The following is a 21,764-nucleotide window of genomic DNA, read 5'->3' on the forward strand; positions in this document are numbered from 1 at the left end:
CGGCAGAACAGCTCTGCCGGAGCCCTAGATTGGTTCCGCCAAGGTTCCACCTCGTGGCTGCGGAGTTTCTTCCCTAAAGCTTGCTTATGATTTTTTCTTGGACGCAAGACCTCATATAGCATAAGATGGGCATCGGAGGGCCACCAGGGGGCCCACGAGGCAGGGGGCGCGCCCAGGGGGTAGGGCGTGCACCCACCCTCGTGGCCAGGGTGTGGGCCCCCTCAGGTACTTCTTTCACCCAATATTTTTTATATATTCTGGAAATAACTTCCGTGAAGTTTCGAGACTTTTGGAGCTGTGCAGAATAGGTCTCTAATATTTGCTCCTTTTCCAGCCCAGAATCCTAGCTGCCGGCATTCTCCCTCTTCATGTAAACCTTGTAAAATAAGAGAGAATAGGCATAAGTATTGTGACATAATGTGTAATAACAGCCCATAATGCAATAAATATCGATATAAAAACATGATGCAAAATGGACGTATCAACTCCCCCAAGCTTAGACCTCGCTTGTCCTCAAGTGAAAGCTGAAATCAAAAAAATATGTCCACATGTTTGGAGATAAAGGTGTCGATAAAAATAAAATACGAACATGAGGGCATCATGATCATTCTTAGAACAGCAACATATATATGATCATTCTTCCATATCACAACATATATATATTGTCATATGATCTCTTGTGCCAAAGTAACAATTCAATCACAATTTCAAGTATGAATTATAAACTTCATTGAAAACTAACAAACTATAATCTTAGTCATTGAAGCAATTGTAATTTATCATAACATAGGAAAGAGTCAATATAAGAGCTTTTCAGCAAGTCCACATACTCAACTATCATTTTATCTTTCACAATTGCTAACACTCACGCAATACTTATGGGTATGGAGTTTCAATTGGACACAGAGAAAGATAGGGGCTTATAGTTTTGCCTCCCAACGTTTTACCTCAAAGGTAATGTCAACAATAATAGCTCATGAAAACTCACATCCAATTAGCTATATATATCAGGATCTTTCCAACACATTATGCTTGCCAAAGGATAAAGTGTAAAAAGGAAAGGTGAATATCACAATGACTCTTTGCATGAAGTATAAGAAAAGAATAAAATATAGGCCCTTCGTAGAGGGAAGCAGAGGTTGTCATGCACTTTTATGGTTGGATGCACGAAATCTTAATGCAAAAGAACGTCACTTTATATTGCCACTTGTGATATGGAACTTTATTATGCAGTTCGTCGCTTTTATTTCTTCCATATCACAAGATCGTATAAAGCTTATTTTCTCCACACTAATAAGTCATACATATTTAGAGAGCAATTTTTATTGCTTGCACCGATGACAACTTACTTGAAGGATCTTACTCAATCCATAGGTAGATATGGTGGACTCTCATGGCAAAACTGGGTTTAGGGATATTTGGAAGCACAAATAGTATCTCTACTTGGTGCAAAGAAATTGGCTAGCATGAGAGGGAAAGGCAAGCTCAACATGTTGGATGATCCATGACAATATAATTTATCTCAGATGTAAGAAAACATAACCCATTACATTGTCTTCCTTGTCCAATGTCAACTCTTTAGCATGTCATATTTTAATGAGTGCTCACAATTATAAAAGATGTCCAAGATAGTACATTTATATGTGAAAATCTCTCTTTCTTTATTACTTCCTATTAATTACAACGATGACCAAAACTATGTTTGTCAACTCAACAACTTTTATTCATCATACTCTTTATATGTGAGCTCTTTACTCTCCATAAGATTCATATGATCTCTTTATTTCTTTTTATTTCTTCTATTTTATTCTATTCCCTCAAGATCATAGAAAAATAATCAAGCCCTTGACTCAACACTAATCTTTATTATATATAGCTCACAAACTCGATTACATAAGAAGATCATAAAGCAAAACTCACAACTAGATCGTACTAAAACTTTATTCTACTAGATCAAGATATTATCAAAAGGATCGAACTAAGGAAAACGGTAAAGATAAAAGTGATGGTGATACGATACTGGGGCACTCCCCCAAGCTTGGCATTTGCCAAGGGGAGTGCCCATACCCGATGCTCAGTTCTTCTTTGTTGGTGAAAAATTTGATGGTTTTGTTGATGGCGTAGGCTTCTTCCTTAATTTGCGCTTGAGGATAGAATTTTGATCCCTTAGGTCATCGATCTCCTACTCAAGGCTTAATATCTTCTTGCATAATTCCTGTTTGTTTTCCTGCAAGAGGCGAAAAAGGATAAACTCGATCTTAGGTTTCTTTGCTCTATCAGGGAGGCTTGACTTTTTGAACTCCACATGCATGTCCCCAGGTTGAGGTAATGGGACTTCATCTTCATCTAAGCTCGTCTCCTCCTTTCCCTTCGGTTCATAGTCCTCTTCTTCTTCCATAGTCCAACCACAATGCTCCACGTCCCCATAGACCTTAGGATCTGCAAGGTAATCAGCCACATAGCTTTCTCCTTCCGAATCCTGGGATGACATATTGCTCTAGTCTGCAGCAGGAACAGTTCGAAACAAAGACAAGAGATATTTATGGTGGTCAAAACCTTTGGGAGATTACATAGTCAATTTTTACCAACCAAAAGAAGTATCATGTAAGAAAACGGAGTCCGGAGAGCACATGAGGTGCCCACGAGGCAAGGGGCGCGCCCAGGGGGTAGGGCGCGCCCTCCACCCTTGTGGAAGCTTCATGTCCTTTCCAGTGTGCTTCTTATTTTCCTTTTTATATATATATTCCAAAACAGAGAAAAATTGCCATTAGAACTGTTTTTTTACATTTCCATCATTTTCTTTTATTTTTTCTAAAACTAAAAAGGCGGTCCACAAGGGGGGGTGTTGGTGGTGCAAAGAAAGTTAGGTTACTAATGGCGCACCTGTTACGTGGTGCACCATTACTAGTTTTTGCAAAAAAATAAAAAAAATTGTTAGTAGTGGCGCACCGTGGTTGTGGTGCGCCATTACTAGTTTGAACTAGTAATAGTGCACTATACACTGGTGCGCCATTACTAGTTTTGCAAAAAAAAGTTAAAAAAATTGTTAGTAGTGGCGCACAGAGTGTGTGGTGCGCCATCGCTAGTTGAAACTAGTGTGCGCCAAGTAATGGCGCACTGTGCCTTGGTGCGCCATTACTAGTTTTGGAAAAATAAAAAAATAAAAAATTGTTAGTAATGGCGCACCATGTGTCTGGTGTGCCACTAGTAATGAGGACACTAATGGTGCACCTGTATCTGGTGCGCCACTGCTATATAGCAGTGGAGCACCACATACATGGTGCGCCATTAATGTCCATATTAGCTATAGCCTTTTTCCTAGTAGTGTTTGGAGTTGGTTTACTTACCGTACCACGTACATATTCCTTTTCGGAGTCTGAAACGTTCTAGAAAGTGTCCCTTATGTATTCCTTCGGGGTTACGGTTTCAATAACATTAGTTTCAACATTTATAGGATTACCTGAGATATAATGTTTGATTCTTTGACCGTTCACCACCTTCGAATTTGTGCCTTCGAAGTAGTTGATTTTTATGGCACCGGAATGATAGACCTCCTCGAGAACGTAAGGACCTTCCCATTTAGAGAGAAGTTTCCTGCAAAAAATCTTAAACGAGAGTTGTATAGCAATACATAATCACCTACATTAAACTCACGCTTTTGTATCCTTTTATCATGCCATCTTTTAACTTTTTCTTTAAACAGCTTGGCATTTTCATAAGCCTGGATTCTCCATTCATCAAGTGAGCTAATGTCAAAAATCCTCTTCTCACCAGCAAGTGTGAAGTCATAGTTGAGCTCTTTAATAGCCCATATGCCTTATGTTCTAATTCAAGAGGTAAGTGACATGCTTTACCATAAACCATTTTATACGGAGACATACCCATATGATTTTTATATGCAGTTCTATAAGCCCATAATGCATCATCAAGTTTCTTGGACCAATTCTTTCTAGACCTATTAACAGTCTTTTGCAAAATTAATTTGAGCTCTCTGTTACTCAATTCTAATTGACCAGTAGACTGTGGGTGATATGGAGATGCAATTCTATGATTAACATCATACTTAGCAAGCATTTTACGAAAGGCACCATGAATAAAATGTGAACCACCATCAGTCATTAAATATCTAGGGACTCCAAAACTCAGAAAAATAACTTCTTTAAGCATCTTAATAGAGGTGTTATGATCAACACTACTAGTTGGAATAGCTTCTACCCACTTAGTAACGTAATCAACAACAACTAAAATATGTGTATACCCATTAGATGAAGGAAAAGGTCCCATATAATCAAAGCCCCAAACATCAAATGGTTCAATAACAAGTGAATAATTCATAGGCATTTCTTGACGTCTACTAATATTACCAATTCTTTGACATTCATCACAAGATAGGACAAACTTACGGGCATCCTTGAAGAGAGTAGGCCAATAAAAACCGGATTGCAATACCTTATGTGCAGTTCTATCTCCAGCATGGTGTCCTCCATAAGCCTCGGAGTGACACTTGCGTAGGTTCTGTTCTTGTTCATGCTCAGGTACACAACGTCTAATAACACCATCTACTCCTTCTTTATAAAGGTGTGGATCATCCCAGAAGTAATGTCTTAAATCATACAAAAACTTTTTCTTTTGCTGGTATGTGAAACTAGGTGGTATAAATTTAGCAACAATGTAATTAGCATAATCAGCATACCAAGGAGCAGTACGAGAAGCATTTATGACAGCTAATTCTTCATCAGGAAAGCTATCATGAATAGGTAGTGGGTCATCAAGAACATTCTCTAACCTAGACAAGTTGTCTGCAACGGGATTCTCAGCTCCCTTTCTATCAATAATATGCAAATCAAATTCTTGTAGAAGGAGAACCCATCTAATAAGTCTAGGTTTAGCATCTTTATTTTCCATAAGATATTTAATAGCAGCATGATCAGTGTGAATAGTTACTTTAGAATCAACAATATAAGGTCTGAACTTATCACAAGCAAATACAACTGCTAAGAATTCCTTTTTAGTAGTAGCATAATTTCTCTGGGCATTGTCTAGAGTTTTACTAGCATATTGAATAACATTTAGTTTCTTATCAACTCTTTGTCCTAGAACAGCCCCTACAACATAATCACTAGCATCACACATAATTTCAAAAGGTAAATTCCAATTAGGTGGCTGAACAATAGGTGCAGAAATCAAGGCTTTCTTAAGTATTTCAAATGCTTCTACACAATCATCATCAAAGACAAAAGGAATATCTTTCTATAATAGGTTAGTCAGATGCCATGAAATTTTTGAGAAGTCCTTAATGAACCTCCTATAAAAACCGGCATGACCAAGGAAACTTCTTATACCTTTGATGTCCTTGGGACACGACATCTTTTCCATAGCATCAATTTTAGCTTTGTCAACTTCAATACCTCTTTCAGAAATGTTATGCCCCAAGACAATACCTTCATTAACCATAAAGTGGCACTTCTCCCAATTCAAGACAAGGTTAGTTTCTTCACATCTCTGCAAAACTCGATCAAGGTTACTCAAGCAATCATCAAAAGAGGATCCCTAAACAGAGAAATCATCCATGGAAACTTCACAGATCTTTTCACAGAAGTCAGAGAATATAGCGATCATGCATCTTTGAAAGGTAGCAGGTGCATTACATAAACCAAAAGGCATACGTCTATAAGCAAAGGTACCAAAAGGGCAAGTAAAAGTAGTCTTTTCTTGATCATCAGCTGACACGGGTATTTGAGAGAAACCAGAATAACCATCTAGAAAGCAAAAGTGTGTATGTTTGGATAATCTTTCTAGCATTTGATCAATAAAAGGTAAAGGGTAATGATCATTTTTAGTAGCTTTATTTAATTTGCGGAAATCCATTACCATCCTATAGCCTGTAATAATTCTTTGCGGAATCAATTCATCTTTATCATTAGGAACGACAGTAATACCTCCCTTCTTAGGGACACAATGGACGGGACTTACCCACTGACTATTAGCAACGGGATAAATTATACCTGCTTCAAGGAGCTTTAATATTTCCTTTCTTACCACTTCTTTCATCTTAGGATTTAGCCGTCGTTGGTGATCAATAACTGGTTTGGCGTCTTTCTCCAAATTTATTTTGTGTTGACATAAGGTGGGACTAATGCCCTTAAGATCATCAAGAGTATATCCAATAGCAGCACGGTGCTTCTTCAGATTTTTCAATAATCTCTCTTCCTCATGCTCTGAAAGGTTAGCACTAATAATAACATGATATATCTTCTTTTCATCAAGATAAGCATATTTAAGAGTATCAGGCAATTGTTTAAGCTCAAACACGGGATCACCCTTGGGTGGAGGAGGATCCCCTAGGATTCAACGGGCAAGTTGTGTTTCAAAATAGGTCCCTGTTTAAAGAATACTTCATCTATTTCCCTTCTTTCATTCATAAACATATCATTTTCATGGTCTAGCAAATATTGTTCTAAAGGATCAATAGGAGGCACAACAATAGAAGCAAGACCCATAATTTCATCTTTACTAGGCAATTCTTTATCATGAGGTTGTCTACGAAATTTAGCAAAATTAAACTCATGAAACATATCCCCTAAACCAACAGAAACAATATCCTTATTGCAGTCTATCTTAGCATTAACAGTATTCAAGAAGGGTCTACCAAATATAATGGGACAAAAGTCATCTTGTGGGGAACCGAGAACAAGAAAATCAGTAGGGTATTTAACTTTCCCACACAAGACTTCAACATCTCTAACAATCCCAATCAGTCAAATAGTATCTCTATTTGCAAGTTTAATGGTAACATTGATATCTTCTATCTTAGCAGGTGCAATATCATGCATAATTTCTTTATATAAGGAATGAGGTATTGCGCTTGCACTAGCACCCATATCACATAAACCATGATAACAATGATCTCCTATTTTAACAGAAATAACATGCATGCCTACAACAGGTCTATGTTTATTTTTAGCATCAGGTCTAGCAATTCTAGCAACTTCATTGCAGAAGTAAATAACATGCCCATCAATATTATCGGCCAAGAGATCTTTAACCATAGCAATACTAGGTTCAACTTTAATTTTCTCAGGGGGTTTAGGTGTCTTAATATTACTTTTGTTAACCACAGTTGAAGCTTTAGCATGATTCTTTATTCTAATAGGGAAAGGTGGTTTCTCAATGTAAGCAGCAGGAACAACAGGATCATCATAAGTGATAGTCTTTTCTTCAACTTTAATAGGTGCAACTACTTTTATTTCAATGGGAGGATTATATTTAAACCACTTCTCCCTAGGGAGATCAACATGAGTAGCAAAAGGATTCACAGAAAGAAGCTACTATCTCAGAGTCAAGTCCATATTTACTTCTAAATTCACGAAAAGCATCGGTATCCATAAAAGATTTAACACAGTCAAACTTAGGTGTTATACCTGACTCCTTACCTTTGTTGAGGTCCCAATCTTCAGAGTTGCATTTAATTCTTTCCAATAAATCCCATTTGAATTCAATAGTCTTCATCATAGAAGATCCAGTACAAGAAGTATCGAGCATGGAGCGATTACTGAGAGAAAGCCGAGCATAAATTTTTTGAATAATCATTTCTCTTGAGAGCTCATGATTGGGGCATGAATATAACATTGACTTAAGCCTCCCCCAAGCTTGAGCGATGCTTTCTCCCCCCAAGTATTAGATGATGAACAAGATGCATAGGATAAAACTTCTGATGAAATTCCAATTTCAATCGCTTGTAGTCCCATGATCCCATATCATCACATAGCCCATACCATGTCAATGCATGTCCCTTCAAAGATAAAGAGAAGACCTTCTTCTTTATAACATCATCGGGCATACCTGCAAGCTTAAATAATCCACAAACTTCATCCACATAGATTAAGTGTAAATCGGGATGCAATGTTCCATCTCCTACAAAAGGATTAGCTAGCAGTTTCTCTATCATACCCGAAGGAATTTCAAAGTAAACATTTTCAGTAGGTTAAGTAGGTTGAGGAGCAACTCTTTGCTCTACTGGTCGGGGTGAAGATACCTCGAACAAGCCCCTCAAAGGATTATGTTCCATGGTAACAAGTGACAGTAAATTTCAGCACACTATATAAATTTCTCCTTACCAAATTCCACCTACCAAAGTCGCTTCACTCCCCGGCAACGGCACCAGAAAAGAGTCTTGATGACCCACAAGTGTAGGGGATCTATCGTAGGTTTTCGATAAGTAAGAGTGTCGAACCCAGCGAGGAGCAGAAGGAAATGATAAGTAGTTTTCAGTAAGGTATTCTCTGCAAGAACTGAAATTATCGGTGACATATAGTTTTGTGATAAGGTAATTTGTAATGAGTAGCAAGTAATAAAAGTAAATAAGGTGCAGCAAGATGGCCCAATCCTTTTTGTAGCAAATGACAAGCCTGGACAAACTCTTGTACGAAGGAAAGCGCTCCCGAGGACACATGGGAATTATCGTCAAGCTAGTTTTCAGCACGTTCATATGATTCACGTTCGGTACTTTGATAATTTGATATGTGGGTGGACCGGTGCTTGGGTACTCTCCTTACTTGGAAAAGCATCCCACTTATGATTAACCCGCATTGCAAGCATCCTCAACTACAACAGAAGTATTAAGGTAAACCTAACCATAGCATGAAACATATGGATCCAAATCAGCCCCTTACGAAGCAACACATATACTAGGGTTTAAGCTTCTGTCACTCTAGCAACCCATCATCTACTTATTACTTCCCAATGCCTCCCTCTAGGCCCAAACAATGGTGAAGTGTCATGTAGTTGATGTTCACATGACACCACTAAAGGGATGACAACATACATCTCATCAAAATATCAAACGAATACCAAATTCACATGACTACTAATAGCAAGACTTCTGCCATGTCCTCATGAACAAACGTAACTACTCACAAAGCATATTCATGTTCATAATCAGAGGGGTATTAATATGCATAATGGATCTGAACATATGATCGTCCACCAAGTAAACCAACTAGCATCAACTACAAGGAGTAATCAACACTACTAGCAACCCACATGTACCAATCTGAGGTTTGGATACAAATATTGGATACAAGAGATGAACTAGGGTTTGAGATGAGATGGTGCTGGTGAAGATGTTGATGGAGATTGACCCCCTCCCAATGATAGGATCGTTGGTGATGACGATGGTGATGATTTCCCCCTCCCGGAGGGAAGTTTCCCCGGCAGAACAGCTCTGTCGAAGCCCTAGATTGGTTCCGCCAAGGTTCCGCCTCGTGGCGGCGGATTTTCTTCCCCAAAGCTTGCTTATGATATTTTCTCAGACGAAAGACCTTATATCACAGAAGATGGGCATCGGAGGGCCACCAGGGGGCCCACAAGGCAGGGAGCGCGCCCAGGGGGTAGGGCGTGCCCCCACCCTCGTGGCCAGGGTATGGGCCCCTCAGGTACTTCTTTCGCCCAATATTTTTTATATATTCTGGAAATAACTTCCGTGAAGTTTCAGGACTTTTGGAGCTGTGCAGGATAGGTCTCTAATATTTGCTCCTTTTCCAGCCCAGAATCCCAGCTGCCGACATTCTCCCTCTTCATGTAAACCTTGTAGAATAAGAGAGAATAGGCATAAGTATTGTGACATAATGTGTAATAACAACCCATAATGCAATAAATATCGATATAAAAGCATGATGCAAAATGGACGTATCATCTAGCAGCTCCAGAATGACGGGAACATGGTATTTGCTGGGGACTATTATGGCATTCAGTTGTCTGTAGTCTATGCAAAGCCACCAAGTGCCGTCTTTCTTCTTGACTAAGATGAATGGTGATGAAAATGGACTGTTGCTACGCTGGATAACCCATGATCGGAGCGGAGCTTCAACTTGAGCTTCAATATCTATTTTCTGAGCAGGTTTGTATCTGTACTATCTAAAATTGACTGGTTGTGCTCCTGGAATAAGTGGAATGCGATGGTCGCAAGCTCTCCGAGGAGGTAAACCCACTGGTTCCTCGAACACGTCCGGAAATTGGTCCACGACACTCTGAATGCATGGCGGAGTTGGTTCCAGGTCATCGGGTTGTGGGGAGACCACACAAAGATGAATGTCATGAGTGATCGCGCCCTTCTTGCACATACTCTAAAGATAAATGTTGTTGATGTCTTTCCAGCTTGTCGAGGCAGCGTCGTGGCCCATGAGATGAAGTGGCCCTGCTGGCGTAGGTATCTCGATGAAATGGGCGCGCCAGTCGACCGTCATTGGATTGTGCTCTTCGAGCCAGTCCATGCCCAGGATGATGTCATAGGTGCCCAGGGCGAGCACCTTCAGATCTGTTAGAACTCATGCCCCTGGGCATACTAGGCGCATCTAGTAGCCACCTGGGTACACAGCAGCTCGCCGCCGTCGGCAAAGCGGACGCGGCCTAGCTTGGGGAGTGGTTGAACGCCTTTTAGTTGTGCTGCCAGCTGCTCGTTGACGAAGGAGTTTGAGCTACCCAAGTCCACCAGTATGAGCACTTCTCGCCCTTGTAACCACACGCGAAGTTGAAATGCTTCGGCTGAGACCCCTCCCGTCACGGCCGAGAGGGAAATCGCCATGGCCACATCGCTGGTCCCGTCTTCTGTGACTTGTGTGTCGATGCCGTTGTCGAGGCCGAACATATCGAGGAGTTCCTCGACAACGTGCAGCTGCACCATAGTGGGGCACACGTGGTCGTGCCCCCACCGTTCGCCGCACATGAAACATAGACAGCGGGTGCGCTGGTAGTCGCGCAGAGTCCTGAGCTTGGATTAGTCGGCGCAGGCTGCGTCAGTGCCATCGCGATCTGCCGCAGGCGCGGCCGGCACCTGAAGGAAATATGCCCTAGAGACAATAATAAAGTTGTTATTTATATTTCCTTATATCATGATAAATGTTTATTATTCATGCTAGAATTGTATTAACCCGAAACTTAGTACATGTGTGAATACATAGACAAACAGAGTGTCCCCAGTATGCATCTACTTGACTAGCTCGTTAATCAAAGATGGTTAAGTTTCCTAACCATAGACATGTGTTGTCATTTGATGAACGGGATCACATCATAAGAGAATGATGTGATGGACATGACCCATCCGTTAGCTTAGCATAAATGATCGTTTAGTTTTATTGCTATTGCTTTCATCATGACTTGTACATGTTCCTCTGACTATGAGATTATGCAACTCCCGAATACCGGAGGAACACCTTGTGTGCTATCACACATCACAACGTAACTGGGTGATTATAAAGATGCTCTATAGGTGTCTCCGATGGTGTTTGTTGAGTTGGCATAGATCAAGATTAGGATTTGTCACTCCGTGTATCGGAGAGGTATCTCTGGGCCCTCTCGGTAATGCTCATCACTATAAGCCTTGCAAGCAATGTGATTAATGAGTTAGTTGCGGGATGATGCATTACGGAATGAGTAAAGACTTTCTGGTAACGAGATCAAACTAGGTATGATGATACCGAGGATCGAATCTCGGGCAAGTAACATACCGATGACAAAGGGAACAAAGTATGTTGTTATGCAGTTTGACCGATAAAGATCTTCGTAGAATATGTAGGAGCCAATATGAGCATCCAGGTTCCGCTATTGGTTATTGACCGGAGATGTGTCTCGGTCATGTCTACATAGTTCTCGAACCCGTAGGGTCCGCACGCTTAACGTTCGATGACGATTTGTATTATGAGTTATGTGATTTGATGTACCGAAGTTTGTTCGGAGTCCCGATGAGATCACGGACATGATGAGGAGTCTCGAAATGGTCGAGACGTAAATATTCATATATTGGAAGGCTATATACGGACACCGGAAGTGTTCCGGATGATACCGGGTCACCGCCTGAAGGGGTTCCGGGCAAACCCCGCCAAAGATATGGGCTTAATGGGCCAAGTAAGGGAACACACCAGCCCACAAGGGGCTGGTGCGCCTCCTATAGGGCCAGCCATGTGGGAAGAAAGGAAAAGGAGAGGAGGAAAAGGAAAGTATGAAGTAGGACTCCTACTTCCTTCCCCTCCCCCCTCCTTCCTTTCCCCCTTGTCCAAATATGGTAAGGGGGGCCGAATTGGACTAGGGGCCCAAGTAGGATTCCTCCTACTTGGGCGCACCCTAGGCTGCCTCCCTCCCTCTCCCCCTTTATATACATGGGGAGGGCACCCCTAGAACACCCATCAATTGTTCCTAGCTGTGTGCGGCGCCCCCCCCCTCCATAGTTAACAGCTTGGTCATATCGTTGTAGTGCTTAGGCGAAGCCTTGCACGGGTAACATCATCATCACCGTCACCACGCCGTCGTGTTAACGAAACTCTCCCTCGGCCTCAAATGGATCAAGAGTTCGAGGGACGTCACCGAGCTGAACGTGTGCAGATCACGGAGGTGCCGTGCGTTCGGTACTTGGATCGGTTGGATCGCGAAGACGTTCGACTACATCAACCGCGTTACTAAATGCTTCCGCTTTCGGTCTACGAGGGTACATGGACTCACTCTCCTCGCTCGTTGCTATGCTTCTCCTAGATAGATCTTGCATGATCGTAGGAATTTTTTGAAACACTACGTTCCCCAACAGCACCGCTCTCACCGGTGGAGGGGGCAGGGGCAGTGGAGTGCCCTGCCTTGGCGCTTGTTCGGGTGGTCGAGGTAGCGAGCTGAAAGATCCCTCCATCACCTCCTCTTGGAGTAGCGCCAGCCCGCAGGCAGTATCCAGATCCGATGGTCTTTGAACAAGGACCACCGCCCGAATATCCTTCTGCAATCCCTCAACAAAACGAGTCAGGAAATAAAATGAGTGAATAGTATCAGAGTAAGAAGATAAATGATTGATGATCAGCTCAAATTGCTCAATGTAATGCGCCACTGATGATGTTTGGCGGACCGAATAGAATTGTCTGATCAGCGTCTGATGCCGATCGCAACCAAAACGTGTGCACAGTAAAGCAGTAAAGTGCTCCCAGTCAAACTCTGCTAGACGCTTCTGAACGGATTGCAGTCGTACATCAGCTGATCCTGAGAAGTTCAGGGCCGCCATCGGAACCCAGAACGACGGTAAGATGCCGAACATCTGAAAGTATTGTTCGCACATGGTCTTCCACAGGTTTGGGTTGTCGCCCGTGAACTGTGGAAATGCGATGGACAGGTGGGACTGTCCTAACCCTGCTAGGAGCTGACTCGCATGTGCAAACGGCGATAGTGAGGGCAAAGATGTGATCGGAGAGGAGGACGGACCTGTTGCCGGGGGTGGCGGCGGCGTCTGGCAGGACGCCGCCACGTTCCCCTGTGGCAAGTTGAACATGTCGTGGCCATTTGGCCCTTGAAGCTCGCTGCTCGCGCCGCCATCGGCCCCCGTGAGGACGCCGGTCGTCGCAGAAGGGCCTTGCTTCGGATTCACCCCTTGGGACTCATCGCTCGTCCTGGTTGACGGTGGTTGCGCCATCTGGAGCGTTGCCACCGCATCACCGAGATTGGCAACTCGCTTCTCCAGATCAGGACGCCAGTGGACGAGATCGTCGATCTTGGCTGTGGAAACCTGGATCTTCATGATTGCCTTGTTCTGGGCCTTGAGGGTGTTGTCAAGGCGGTCGAGGAAGGCTTCGATCGCCGAATCCATGGCTACCAGGTGTGTACGAGCTTGCCGGAGGCCTCTGGTCTCGATTAGCTGCGCCAGAATGGAGCGGCGGTGGAAGGATTACTGGTCTCTGATACCAGATGATAGACTATAGTAGTGGGTAATCTTGATTACCGGCAGCAGTTCCTCACAGAGGTAGGATTTGGTGGCGATTACAAAGAGATTACAAGAATAGTAGCTAGGGCTCATCGCGAGCGAGGAAGAGAAAGGGGATAAGAGCCGAGCTGCCGTTGTCGTGATCCACTGGATGCCGATCCCTTGCATTGCAGTCTCCTTTAGTACTTGGCGTGGTGGGCTTCACTTGGACCACTCTGGGCCGCAGGTTCTACAGTTGGGCTTCCTGTCTCGGTCCTCGCGTGGGGCAGCGCTGGGCAGGGTGGTGTCGCTGCCCGGTGGGACGCACCTGTCAGGGGCGTTGACACTAATTGAATGGAACAAAATCTGTTGTGATCTGTGTTCTATCTAGGCATCAGAACTTGCTTATCTTGTTGTTCTATGTACCATATATACATATGATTGTTGCTAGGTAGCTTGACACTGAGAGGTTAGATTCCTGCAAAACTACATTGTTACTTTTTGGTGTGAGTGCCTCGCTACTGATGATAAGGGAAAGAAGCCAGTTGATGCTACTACTCCCCTGAAGTGCCATATGTCAGTGTTGAACAGATCTGGACCAAGTCATGCAGGAAAGCCTAGATGGACTAAACCTCTAGTGGGGTGGCTGAAAGTTAACACTGATGCTGCGTTTGTAGCCAATTCGGGAGAAACTAGTGCTGGGTACATTATAAGAGATTACATGGGTAGACTTGTAAGAGCCAAGGGCGTAAAACTCCATGCCTGTGCGAGTATCGAAGAGGCTGAAGCTTGTGCGTGTGTCAGGCTGAAGGCTGCTCTTGACTTGGGAAATGAAAAGATCATCATTGAATCTGATTGTGTTGCGGTTATTTCAAACATTTTGTCACCTGAGACCCCTTTAGCAGCTTGGAGAGAGCACTATATAGAGACTAGGGAGCTTCTGCATGATAGATTGAACATTGTCTTTCGGAAGATAGGGAGAGATGGCAACAAGTCTGCTAGCAAACCCAGATCGGTGGTAGGGGGCAGTCTATATGGGCCAACTACCACTGGATTTGGCGCTGCTGGTGCTATCTGAGTGTAATGCCTGTGATGATATTTTAATTTAATTGCAATCTTTCCCCTAAAAAAAGAAAAATGAAAGATAAAGTGATGTGTTATTTGATATGTAGACACATAAGGGGTTCAGACTAAATTATTAATGCACACGAACAGGTACATGACCGCCCAAGAGGCGCGCCCCAGCATCTAGTACACAAGAAACGGGAGGAGCTGGTTGGGACGCTACGGATCAAAATCCAGTTCTTTTCAGCTTGTAATTCTACAAACTTATAAGTTGCTACAAAATCTTAAAAGAACTGACAAGGTATATTTCAGCGAAATATATCTTCTAATCTCCAAGACTATATTGCATGGAGGTTCTTGTCGCAAAATCTATTTATAAACCATAATTATAAACCAAAATCTTTTTATAAACCATAATCCATCATTCCAGATCATCTGATAAAAGAGTGTGACAAACCAAAAGAAAGAAGCAAAAAACGTGTAGCCTTGCTTGCCAACACAAGTTGACTGACAAAATGGGAGTTGACACCCTCCAATTCTCAAGTGACTGCACAAAGTACTGCTACCCTTCAGCTGCCATGGGAAAACTTGCAGTTTCCCTCATAGGGGCACCGCAACCCTTGTTGGTAGTAGCGGCACATCTTCGGTGCTGGAAACTGCTGGGTGTACCGGTAATTCTGATGATGGTTCTCCTGGGGATGATACTGGTTGTGGTTCATTCTCCAGCTATCGTGCCCATTCTGATGATGGTTCTCCTGGGGATGATACTGGTTCTGGTTCATTCTCCAGCTATCGTGCTCATTCTGATGATGGATCTTTTGGGGCTGATACTGCTCCTGAATCATTTGCCCGCGACCATGCTGATTATGATGATGCCTCTCTTGAGGATTGTACTGCTCTCGAGTCGTTTGCCTATGATCGCGATAATCCCCTTCTTGGTTTCTTGAAGAGAAATCCTGAATTCTAGGCCTGAGAGGTTGATGCCATTGGCTATCACCGTGAGCATGTGGCTGGCCGCTGGAGCCATGCTGGTGTGTCTTTGCATCCTGAGTCCCACGACGCTGGAATGCTGATTCGTCATACGTTGTGTTATGGTAATTGTTATTCCGACGATCAACGGGCTCTACTCTGTAAGTTCTATTTCCATCCTCCTGCCGAAGCACTTCAGTGTGTTGATGTTTGGGGGGCTGTGGTGGATTTTTGATCTGCTGTGGAAGTGCTGGCCTTGATGATTGCTGCTGCATTGCGTTCCCTGGTCCCGCATACTGAAGGCAAGGGGCCTTGCCGTGATCAATGGAATGTACTCTGTTGGTTCCCTTCTTTGCATCCTCCTGTGGAAGCACTAAATTGTGGTGCTCACGTTTGAGGGGCTGTGACTGGTTTCTGATCTGCTCCATAGGAGTTGGCTTTGATACTTTCTGCTGTTGAACTGCATTCCCTGATCCTCCATAATGAAGGCAAGGGGCCCGACTAAGTATGCTGACAGTTTTTGTTGTACCCTCCTGCGGAAGCACTTTATTTTGCTGCTGCCGGTGATTATTGTGTTCCTGTGGGTTCTTGAACATTTGCTGTGCAGGAGTAGGCCTATGATTATCGTGTTGCGTTGGGTGCTTGAAAATTTGCTCTGAAGTGGTGGGCCTTGACAGTATTTGCTGCTGCCTTGTTTTCTCTGGTTTGCCATGTTGGACCGAAGGACCCTGATAGAGGAACTGCTGATGGAACAAATGAATTGCAGGATTTTGTTTTGAAGATATCTGCTGCTGCCTTGCGTTCCCAGGTTCACCTTGTGGGAGGGAATCTGTCCTCCCTTTGTCAAATCTAATAAGTTGTTAAAAGCATACATTAGGAACAATAAAGAAAAAATTGTATGTATATGCCAAAAATTCCCAACATCCAATAGTAAGTAATCAAGATCGAGCTTTCATGTAATAGGATAGAATGATAAGATTCAGAAATACCTTTGATCAACAGTATCCGTGGACACAACCTTCTGTTGTGGAACAACGGTTTGAGATGATATTTGATTCATGTTCTCTTTCCCTTTGCTCTTGTTGTCTTTAAGCCTGTTCCCCAAAACAACATTTGAAAATCATAACATCAATGATATTTGTGGCCAGAAAAAAAAAGATATTTGTGGCCAGACACACAACTGTCATGATGGCTCCTCACAACTGCTGCAGCCAAGTCCAGGAGTTGAGACAGTGCAGGAGGAAACCAAACATGCTTGGGGTCGAAGCAGATCTTTAATGAAAGAAAGACTCAGGCTGGTGTGCATTCCTATTGATGAGAGAGTTATACTATAGAGGTCCAGTTCATGTTCTACTAGGTTAAATAATTATAACCTGCAAGGCAGTGGGTAATTTGAAGGTGCACCCGGGTAAAGAAAATCTATTTTCCCATGTCAAAAAGTTCCAAGTAGACATACACATGTAAATGTCTGAGCACTTTATATGCTTATAAATTTTCATGGAAAATATCATTATACATACTTTTCTCTTTTACACATGGTGTGAAAATATTATTTTTTTACATGAAACTTACAAACATATAAAGGACTCAAACATTTGTGTAGGTAATTTTCTATGTAATGTTTTGTCATTTTCATATAGTACTACTTATTTTCAAACACTCTAGAGTTAACTTTATCTAACTATTTAGTCATAATCAATAGCTGAGACCTCCAAATATTCAATAAGTTTGACTTCCAAATCAATCATATGCAGTCAGCACGGACGTAGCTACCTTCTCGAGCAGAATCTCAAAAGTGTGTCATTTGTTTACTTGCTTCTTTCAAATCATAAGCTGATTCCACTGTTCAAATACTTCCTATAAAGTATAAACAGGTTTGGGCTTGCTACAAATTCCAAACTTAGGATAAGATGATCTGAAAACTGTACATTTTTCCCTAGTTTTAAAAATAAAATACTTTACCACTTTAGCCCTTATTAGGTGGGTGATACGGTACTACAGGTATTTCAGACACTGCTAGTAGCCAAAATGCAAACAAATCACACAAAAAATTACATTATTTTTCCCAGAGACCAGGAAGTTACATTATGATTATCAATACCATATTGATGTCATAGTATTAGAGGCGTACCTATTAAATCTCCTCATCTTGTCAATCTCTTTCTCATGAATCCTGACCTCCCTTGACTTACGTGCCTGGAACCCTCTTGCATGTTTTTCTTCTAGGACTCTGCTTCTTTCCTTTTCATCAGGCCATGGCTATGAAGGTAGAAACTCTATCAGTACCAGTTTAATTGTAAGGTCCTCTTTCCCACTGAAAATGAACCTTACTAGAGAGCAAACCTGTCTCATGGTCTTGTCCTTGTAAAGATTTCTTCCCTTTATGAGGAGAGGATGAAGGGGAGGCCATGGTTTGTACCCTTTACTCCAGAAAATCTCAACCTACATTTCTGATGGTTAAAAACAGTATATGAAGATGATTTCCTTACAATATTATAGCTCAACGCCAGAACTCACAGTGAATGTATGCTGTTGCTTTGCAGTGCCATAGCTTTCTTTGATTATCCTACCAGCATTTGTCCTCTGACCGCATAGACGACCCTTGATTCCACGAGGATCTCCCTTTTTCCTACAGAGATACTCAAACATCACGCCCATCACTAGAGCAAATACAAAATATCTGCTTGATGTGTATTACCTTCTGTAAATATTTTGCTCAAACATCACCACATCACCTTTGCATGCATCACCTACAATAAAAAATTGCTACATAAGATTGACAAAAGTAGCACTTAAATGGCATAGCCAGGGAAGAGAAGTTCTGATACTGTGAGCATTATTGTGTTTAATTTCGAAATAGTACATGAAAATGGGTTTGTTGAAATTAACTCTAGAGCTAAGAAGCTCATCTTCCAAGTGACAAGACTAGTCTTATTATAAGTCTAGGGATTTGTTAAAATTAATTCTCATACATGAGCCATGTTCTGTGCTAAATTAGAAATAGCCTTTTTTTCTCACCTTTACAGTTCAGAACAAAGCTTGACACTGGATACTTCACATCTCCAAATAATTTGACCCTGAATGTTTGCGAATCACAAGAAATTTTTAAGTACATCAATGGACATAGGAAATAACTAAGCAAAGACAATAGCTCACTTATAACAAAATTATTTAAGAGATAACATAAGGGATGTAGTTCATACTCAATGTGATCCCTGATACGATTTAGAAGCTCTTCTTTCTTGCCTCCCAATCTCAACTTGTGAATCCTCAGGTATGCTTTGCATTCATAAACCTTCAATTTCTCCAACTGGCCATCTACATTTCACAAAGTACACATATCATCAAACTAACAGTTATGTTCGTAAGGACATCAGAAATTAACAGTTACGTTTATCTTGGTATTGCCTCAATAAGTCAATATGATGTGTATCCTAGTTTTCCTACAGAATGTTACAACTCAAATATCTTCTCCCGATTCCCTTTCTGACAAGTCGGTACACATTGCTCACGTCAAACTTATAAGACCGTTCCGTTTCCAGTTTGTACCCGCAAGTTGCAAGGGCACATAATGTGGCAGAAAATAAGACTAGGGAGCTCACCGTGCATCAGCTTGTCCACCATCGCCAAAAGATCAATATCCTCATTTCCCATCTCTAGCGCCACGGGTCCTTTCCTGAAATTTCAAAATTCACAAGGAATCCTGATCTCCACCAAGAAGCAAAATTTCGACGCAAAAAAAAAAAAAGAACTCGAAGACCCAGGCCAACAAACGCAGAACAAATCGCGAAGATCGTGAGAATATATTTCCGTGTACGTTGTGGGGATCATAGAAACCGAGCCAAATCGAGAGGAGAAGGGAAACCAGGCGCGAACCTGCCCTTGCGCGCGGAGATGGACAGCCGGGCCATCCCGGACCACAGCGCGGCCTCCCCCACCGCCCGCTTGTCGGCGGCGGGGTCGAAGGAGGGGTCCTCGTCGGACCCCGCGTCGGGGCCGTAGAGGTCGGCGAGGGTCTCAGCCTCCGACCCATCACCGCCTCGCTCCTCGCCGCTCTCCACCTCCTCCTCCGACTCCGATTCTGCCCCCTCGAGCGGATCGTGATCCGCCGGTGGGAGGCCGGTGCGGGCGGCGGCGGCGGCCATGGCGGGTTATTGGGTCGACCGTTGGGGATGGAGCGAGAAGGGAGGAGTTTCCGGGTTTGAGTATTCGTTGGCTTTTATGGTGTTTTGGCTGGAAAATGTGTTGGCCCTTCTTCGTGTGGGCTATGGGGTTTTAAGAGCTTTGTTACACGGCACTTTTTCTTCTTCCTATAAACACAGCATTTTCAGGATTTTTTTTTCAAAACGCGTTACATAACGTAGACAGCTCGCGAAAAAGATGAAGAAAATGCTATCTAGCGATCGTCAGATTTTGGCGATTCCTAGCAAACGACTTCAGATGGTCAGCACGAATCCTAAAGCAGTGGAGGGACGCCACGTCAGTTGAAGTCATATTCAATTTTGAACTTGGCTCATGATTTTGACTTGTCAATGATATTTCAAATCAATCAGGTGCAACTGACCTATAAAAATATATCAATTCTGTGCATCCTCTCATTACCTAAAAAACAAGACACGTCAACATATGATATTGTAGCATCAATATAGTACATGCAGACACAGACGTAGAAAATTTTTCCACATATGTATTGGTTGATTAGTAGAAAACACAGAATCACACCGTGAACAGTCCACCAAAACACCGCACTATAAACAAAAAGAAAAACACACTCCATCATCTCCCCCACCCGCCAAACCAAATACTTTCTCAGCTCCAAATTATAAGGTGTATTTGTTTTTTGAAAAGACCAATTTCTTTAACTTAGACCAAGTGCAGAGCCAAAAACATCGACATCCACACCACTAAACAAATAAAATATGAAAATTCATTTCATGATCAATCTTTTGATACCAATTCGATATTATGGATATTGATATACTTCCCTATATATTTAGTCAAATTTAAAGGGTTTGGCTTTTCAAATAACTAATACGCCTTATATTTCGAAATAGATGGAATAAAGAATTATAAACCAGCAGCACAAATGGCGCAGTAAAGCGCGTCCAACCCTTTTAGTATTGTCTGAACTATCAGGGGCTAGGTGGTTCTCTAAGCTTGATTTAAGAGCTCGATATCACCAAATCTGACTCGAAGAAGGCGAAGAGCACAAGACGGCTTTCCAAACACATTTTGGCCAATGTGAATACAAGGTTATATCCTTTGGACTCGCAGGAGCCCCAACCACCTTCCCGGAAGCCATGAACTCCACATTGCACCTGGTTCTCCGGACATCCTCGTATACAACAAATCTTTTGCTCAGCATCTGCAATACCTAAGACAAGTGTTTGCTCTGTTCATAACAGATTAGTGGTATATAAAGAGGTCTAAATGCTCTTTTGGACACTAGGAACTTGCGTATTTGGGCCATACCATTTCATCTGGAGGATTTCAACTGATTATAGTAAAGTACATGAAGTGGTACCATGGTCAATTCCCACATCAACCAAAGAAGTGAGGTCCTTTTTGGGAATTGTTGGCTACTACATACATTGTGTGCACCATTTTTGAATGATTGCTAAGCCTACCACATTACTGAAGAAGCATGACCAATTTGGTTGGACATCCACAACTGGAACTACATTTCAAGCATTAAAGAATGCCCTGGTTACAACTCCAATTTTTGTTGGAAATATGCCCTAGAGGCAATAATAAAATGGTTATTATTATATTTCCTCGTTCATGATAATTGTCTATTGTTCATGCTATAATTGTATTAACCGGAAACTATAATACATGTGTGAATACATAGACCACAACATGTCCCTAGTAAGCCTCTAGTAGACTAGCTTGTTGATCAATAGATGGTTATGGTTTCTTGACCATGGACATTGGATGTCGTTGATAATGGGATCACATCATTAGGAGAATGATGTGATGAACAAGACCCAATCCTAAGTATAGCACAAGATCGTGTAGTTCGTTC

General features: G+C 42.3%; 1 protein-coding gene across 1 annotated transcript; it reads right to left on the reverse strand.

The window, feature by feature from the left end:
* Positions 1–15,089: 15,089 nt before the first annotated feature.
* Positions 15,090–19,932, reverse strand: LOC119299438 (zinc finger CCCH domain-containing protein 62-like). Its single transcript, XM_037576671.1, has 10 exons — positions 19,616–19,932; positions 19,342–19,415; positions 18,943–19,057; positions 18,758–18,816; positions 18,438–18,489; positions 18,257–18,368; positions 18,083–18,181; positions 17,871–17,998; positions 16,729–16,833; positions 15,090–16,588 (listed from the first exon to the last, which is right to left on the reverse strand). Exons 1-10 carry the CDS (start codon positions 19,882–19,884, stop codon positions 15,340–15,342), a joined length of 2,262 nt encoding a protein of 753 aa, XP_037432568.1. The 5' UTR covers positions 19,885–19,932; the 3' UTR covers positions 15,090–15,339.
* Between the last annotated feature and the right edge of the window lie 1,832 nt (positions 19,933–21,764).

This window comes from Triticum dicoccoides, chromosome 5A (assembly GCF_002162155.2).
Source record: "Triticum dicoccoides isolate Atlit2015 ecotype Zavitan chromosome 5A, WEW_v2.0, whole genome shotgun sequence".
Classification (NCBI taxonomy): Eukaryota; Viridiplantae; Streptophyta; class Magnoliopsida; order Poales; family Poaceae; genus Triticum; species Triticum dicoccoides.

What these genes read in the sequence shown, in the direction of transcription:
- LOC119299438 (XM_037576671.1), bottom strand. Translation starts at nt 19,884, where the DNA reads ATGGCCGCCGCCGCCGCCCGCACCGGCCTCCCACCGGCGGATCACGAT. An exon ending in GGTGGACAAGCTGATGCACG is followed by an intron (nt 19,058 to 19,341) that starts GTGAGCTCCCTA and finishes TGTGAAATGTAG; the next exon opens with ATGGCCAGTTGGAGAAATTG. An exon ending in ACGGATACTGTTGATCAAAG is followed by an intron (nt 16,589 to 16,728) that starts GTATTTCTGAAT and finishes ACAACTTATTAG; the next exon opens with ATTTGACAAAGGGAGGACAG.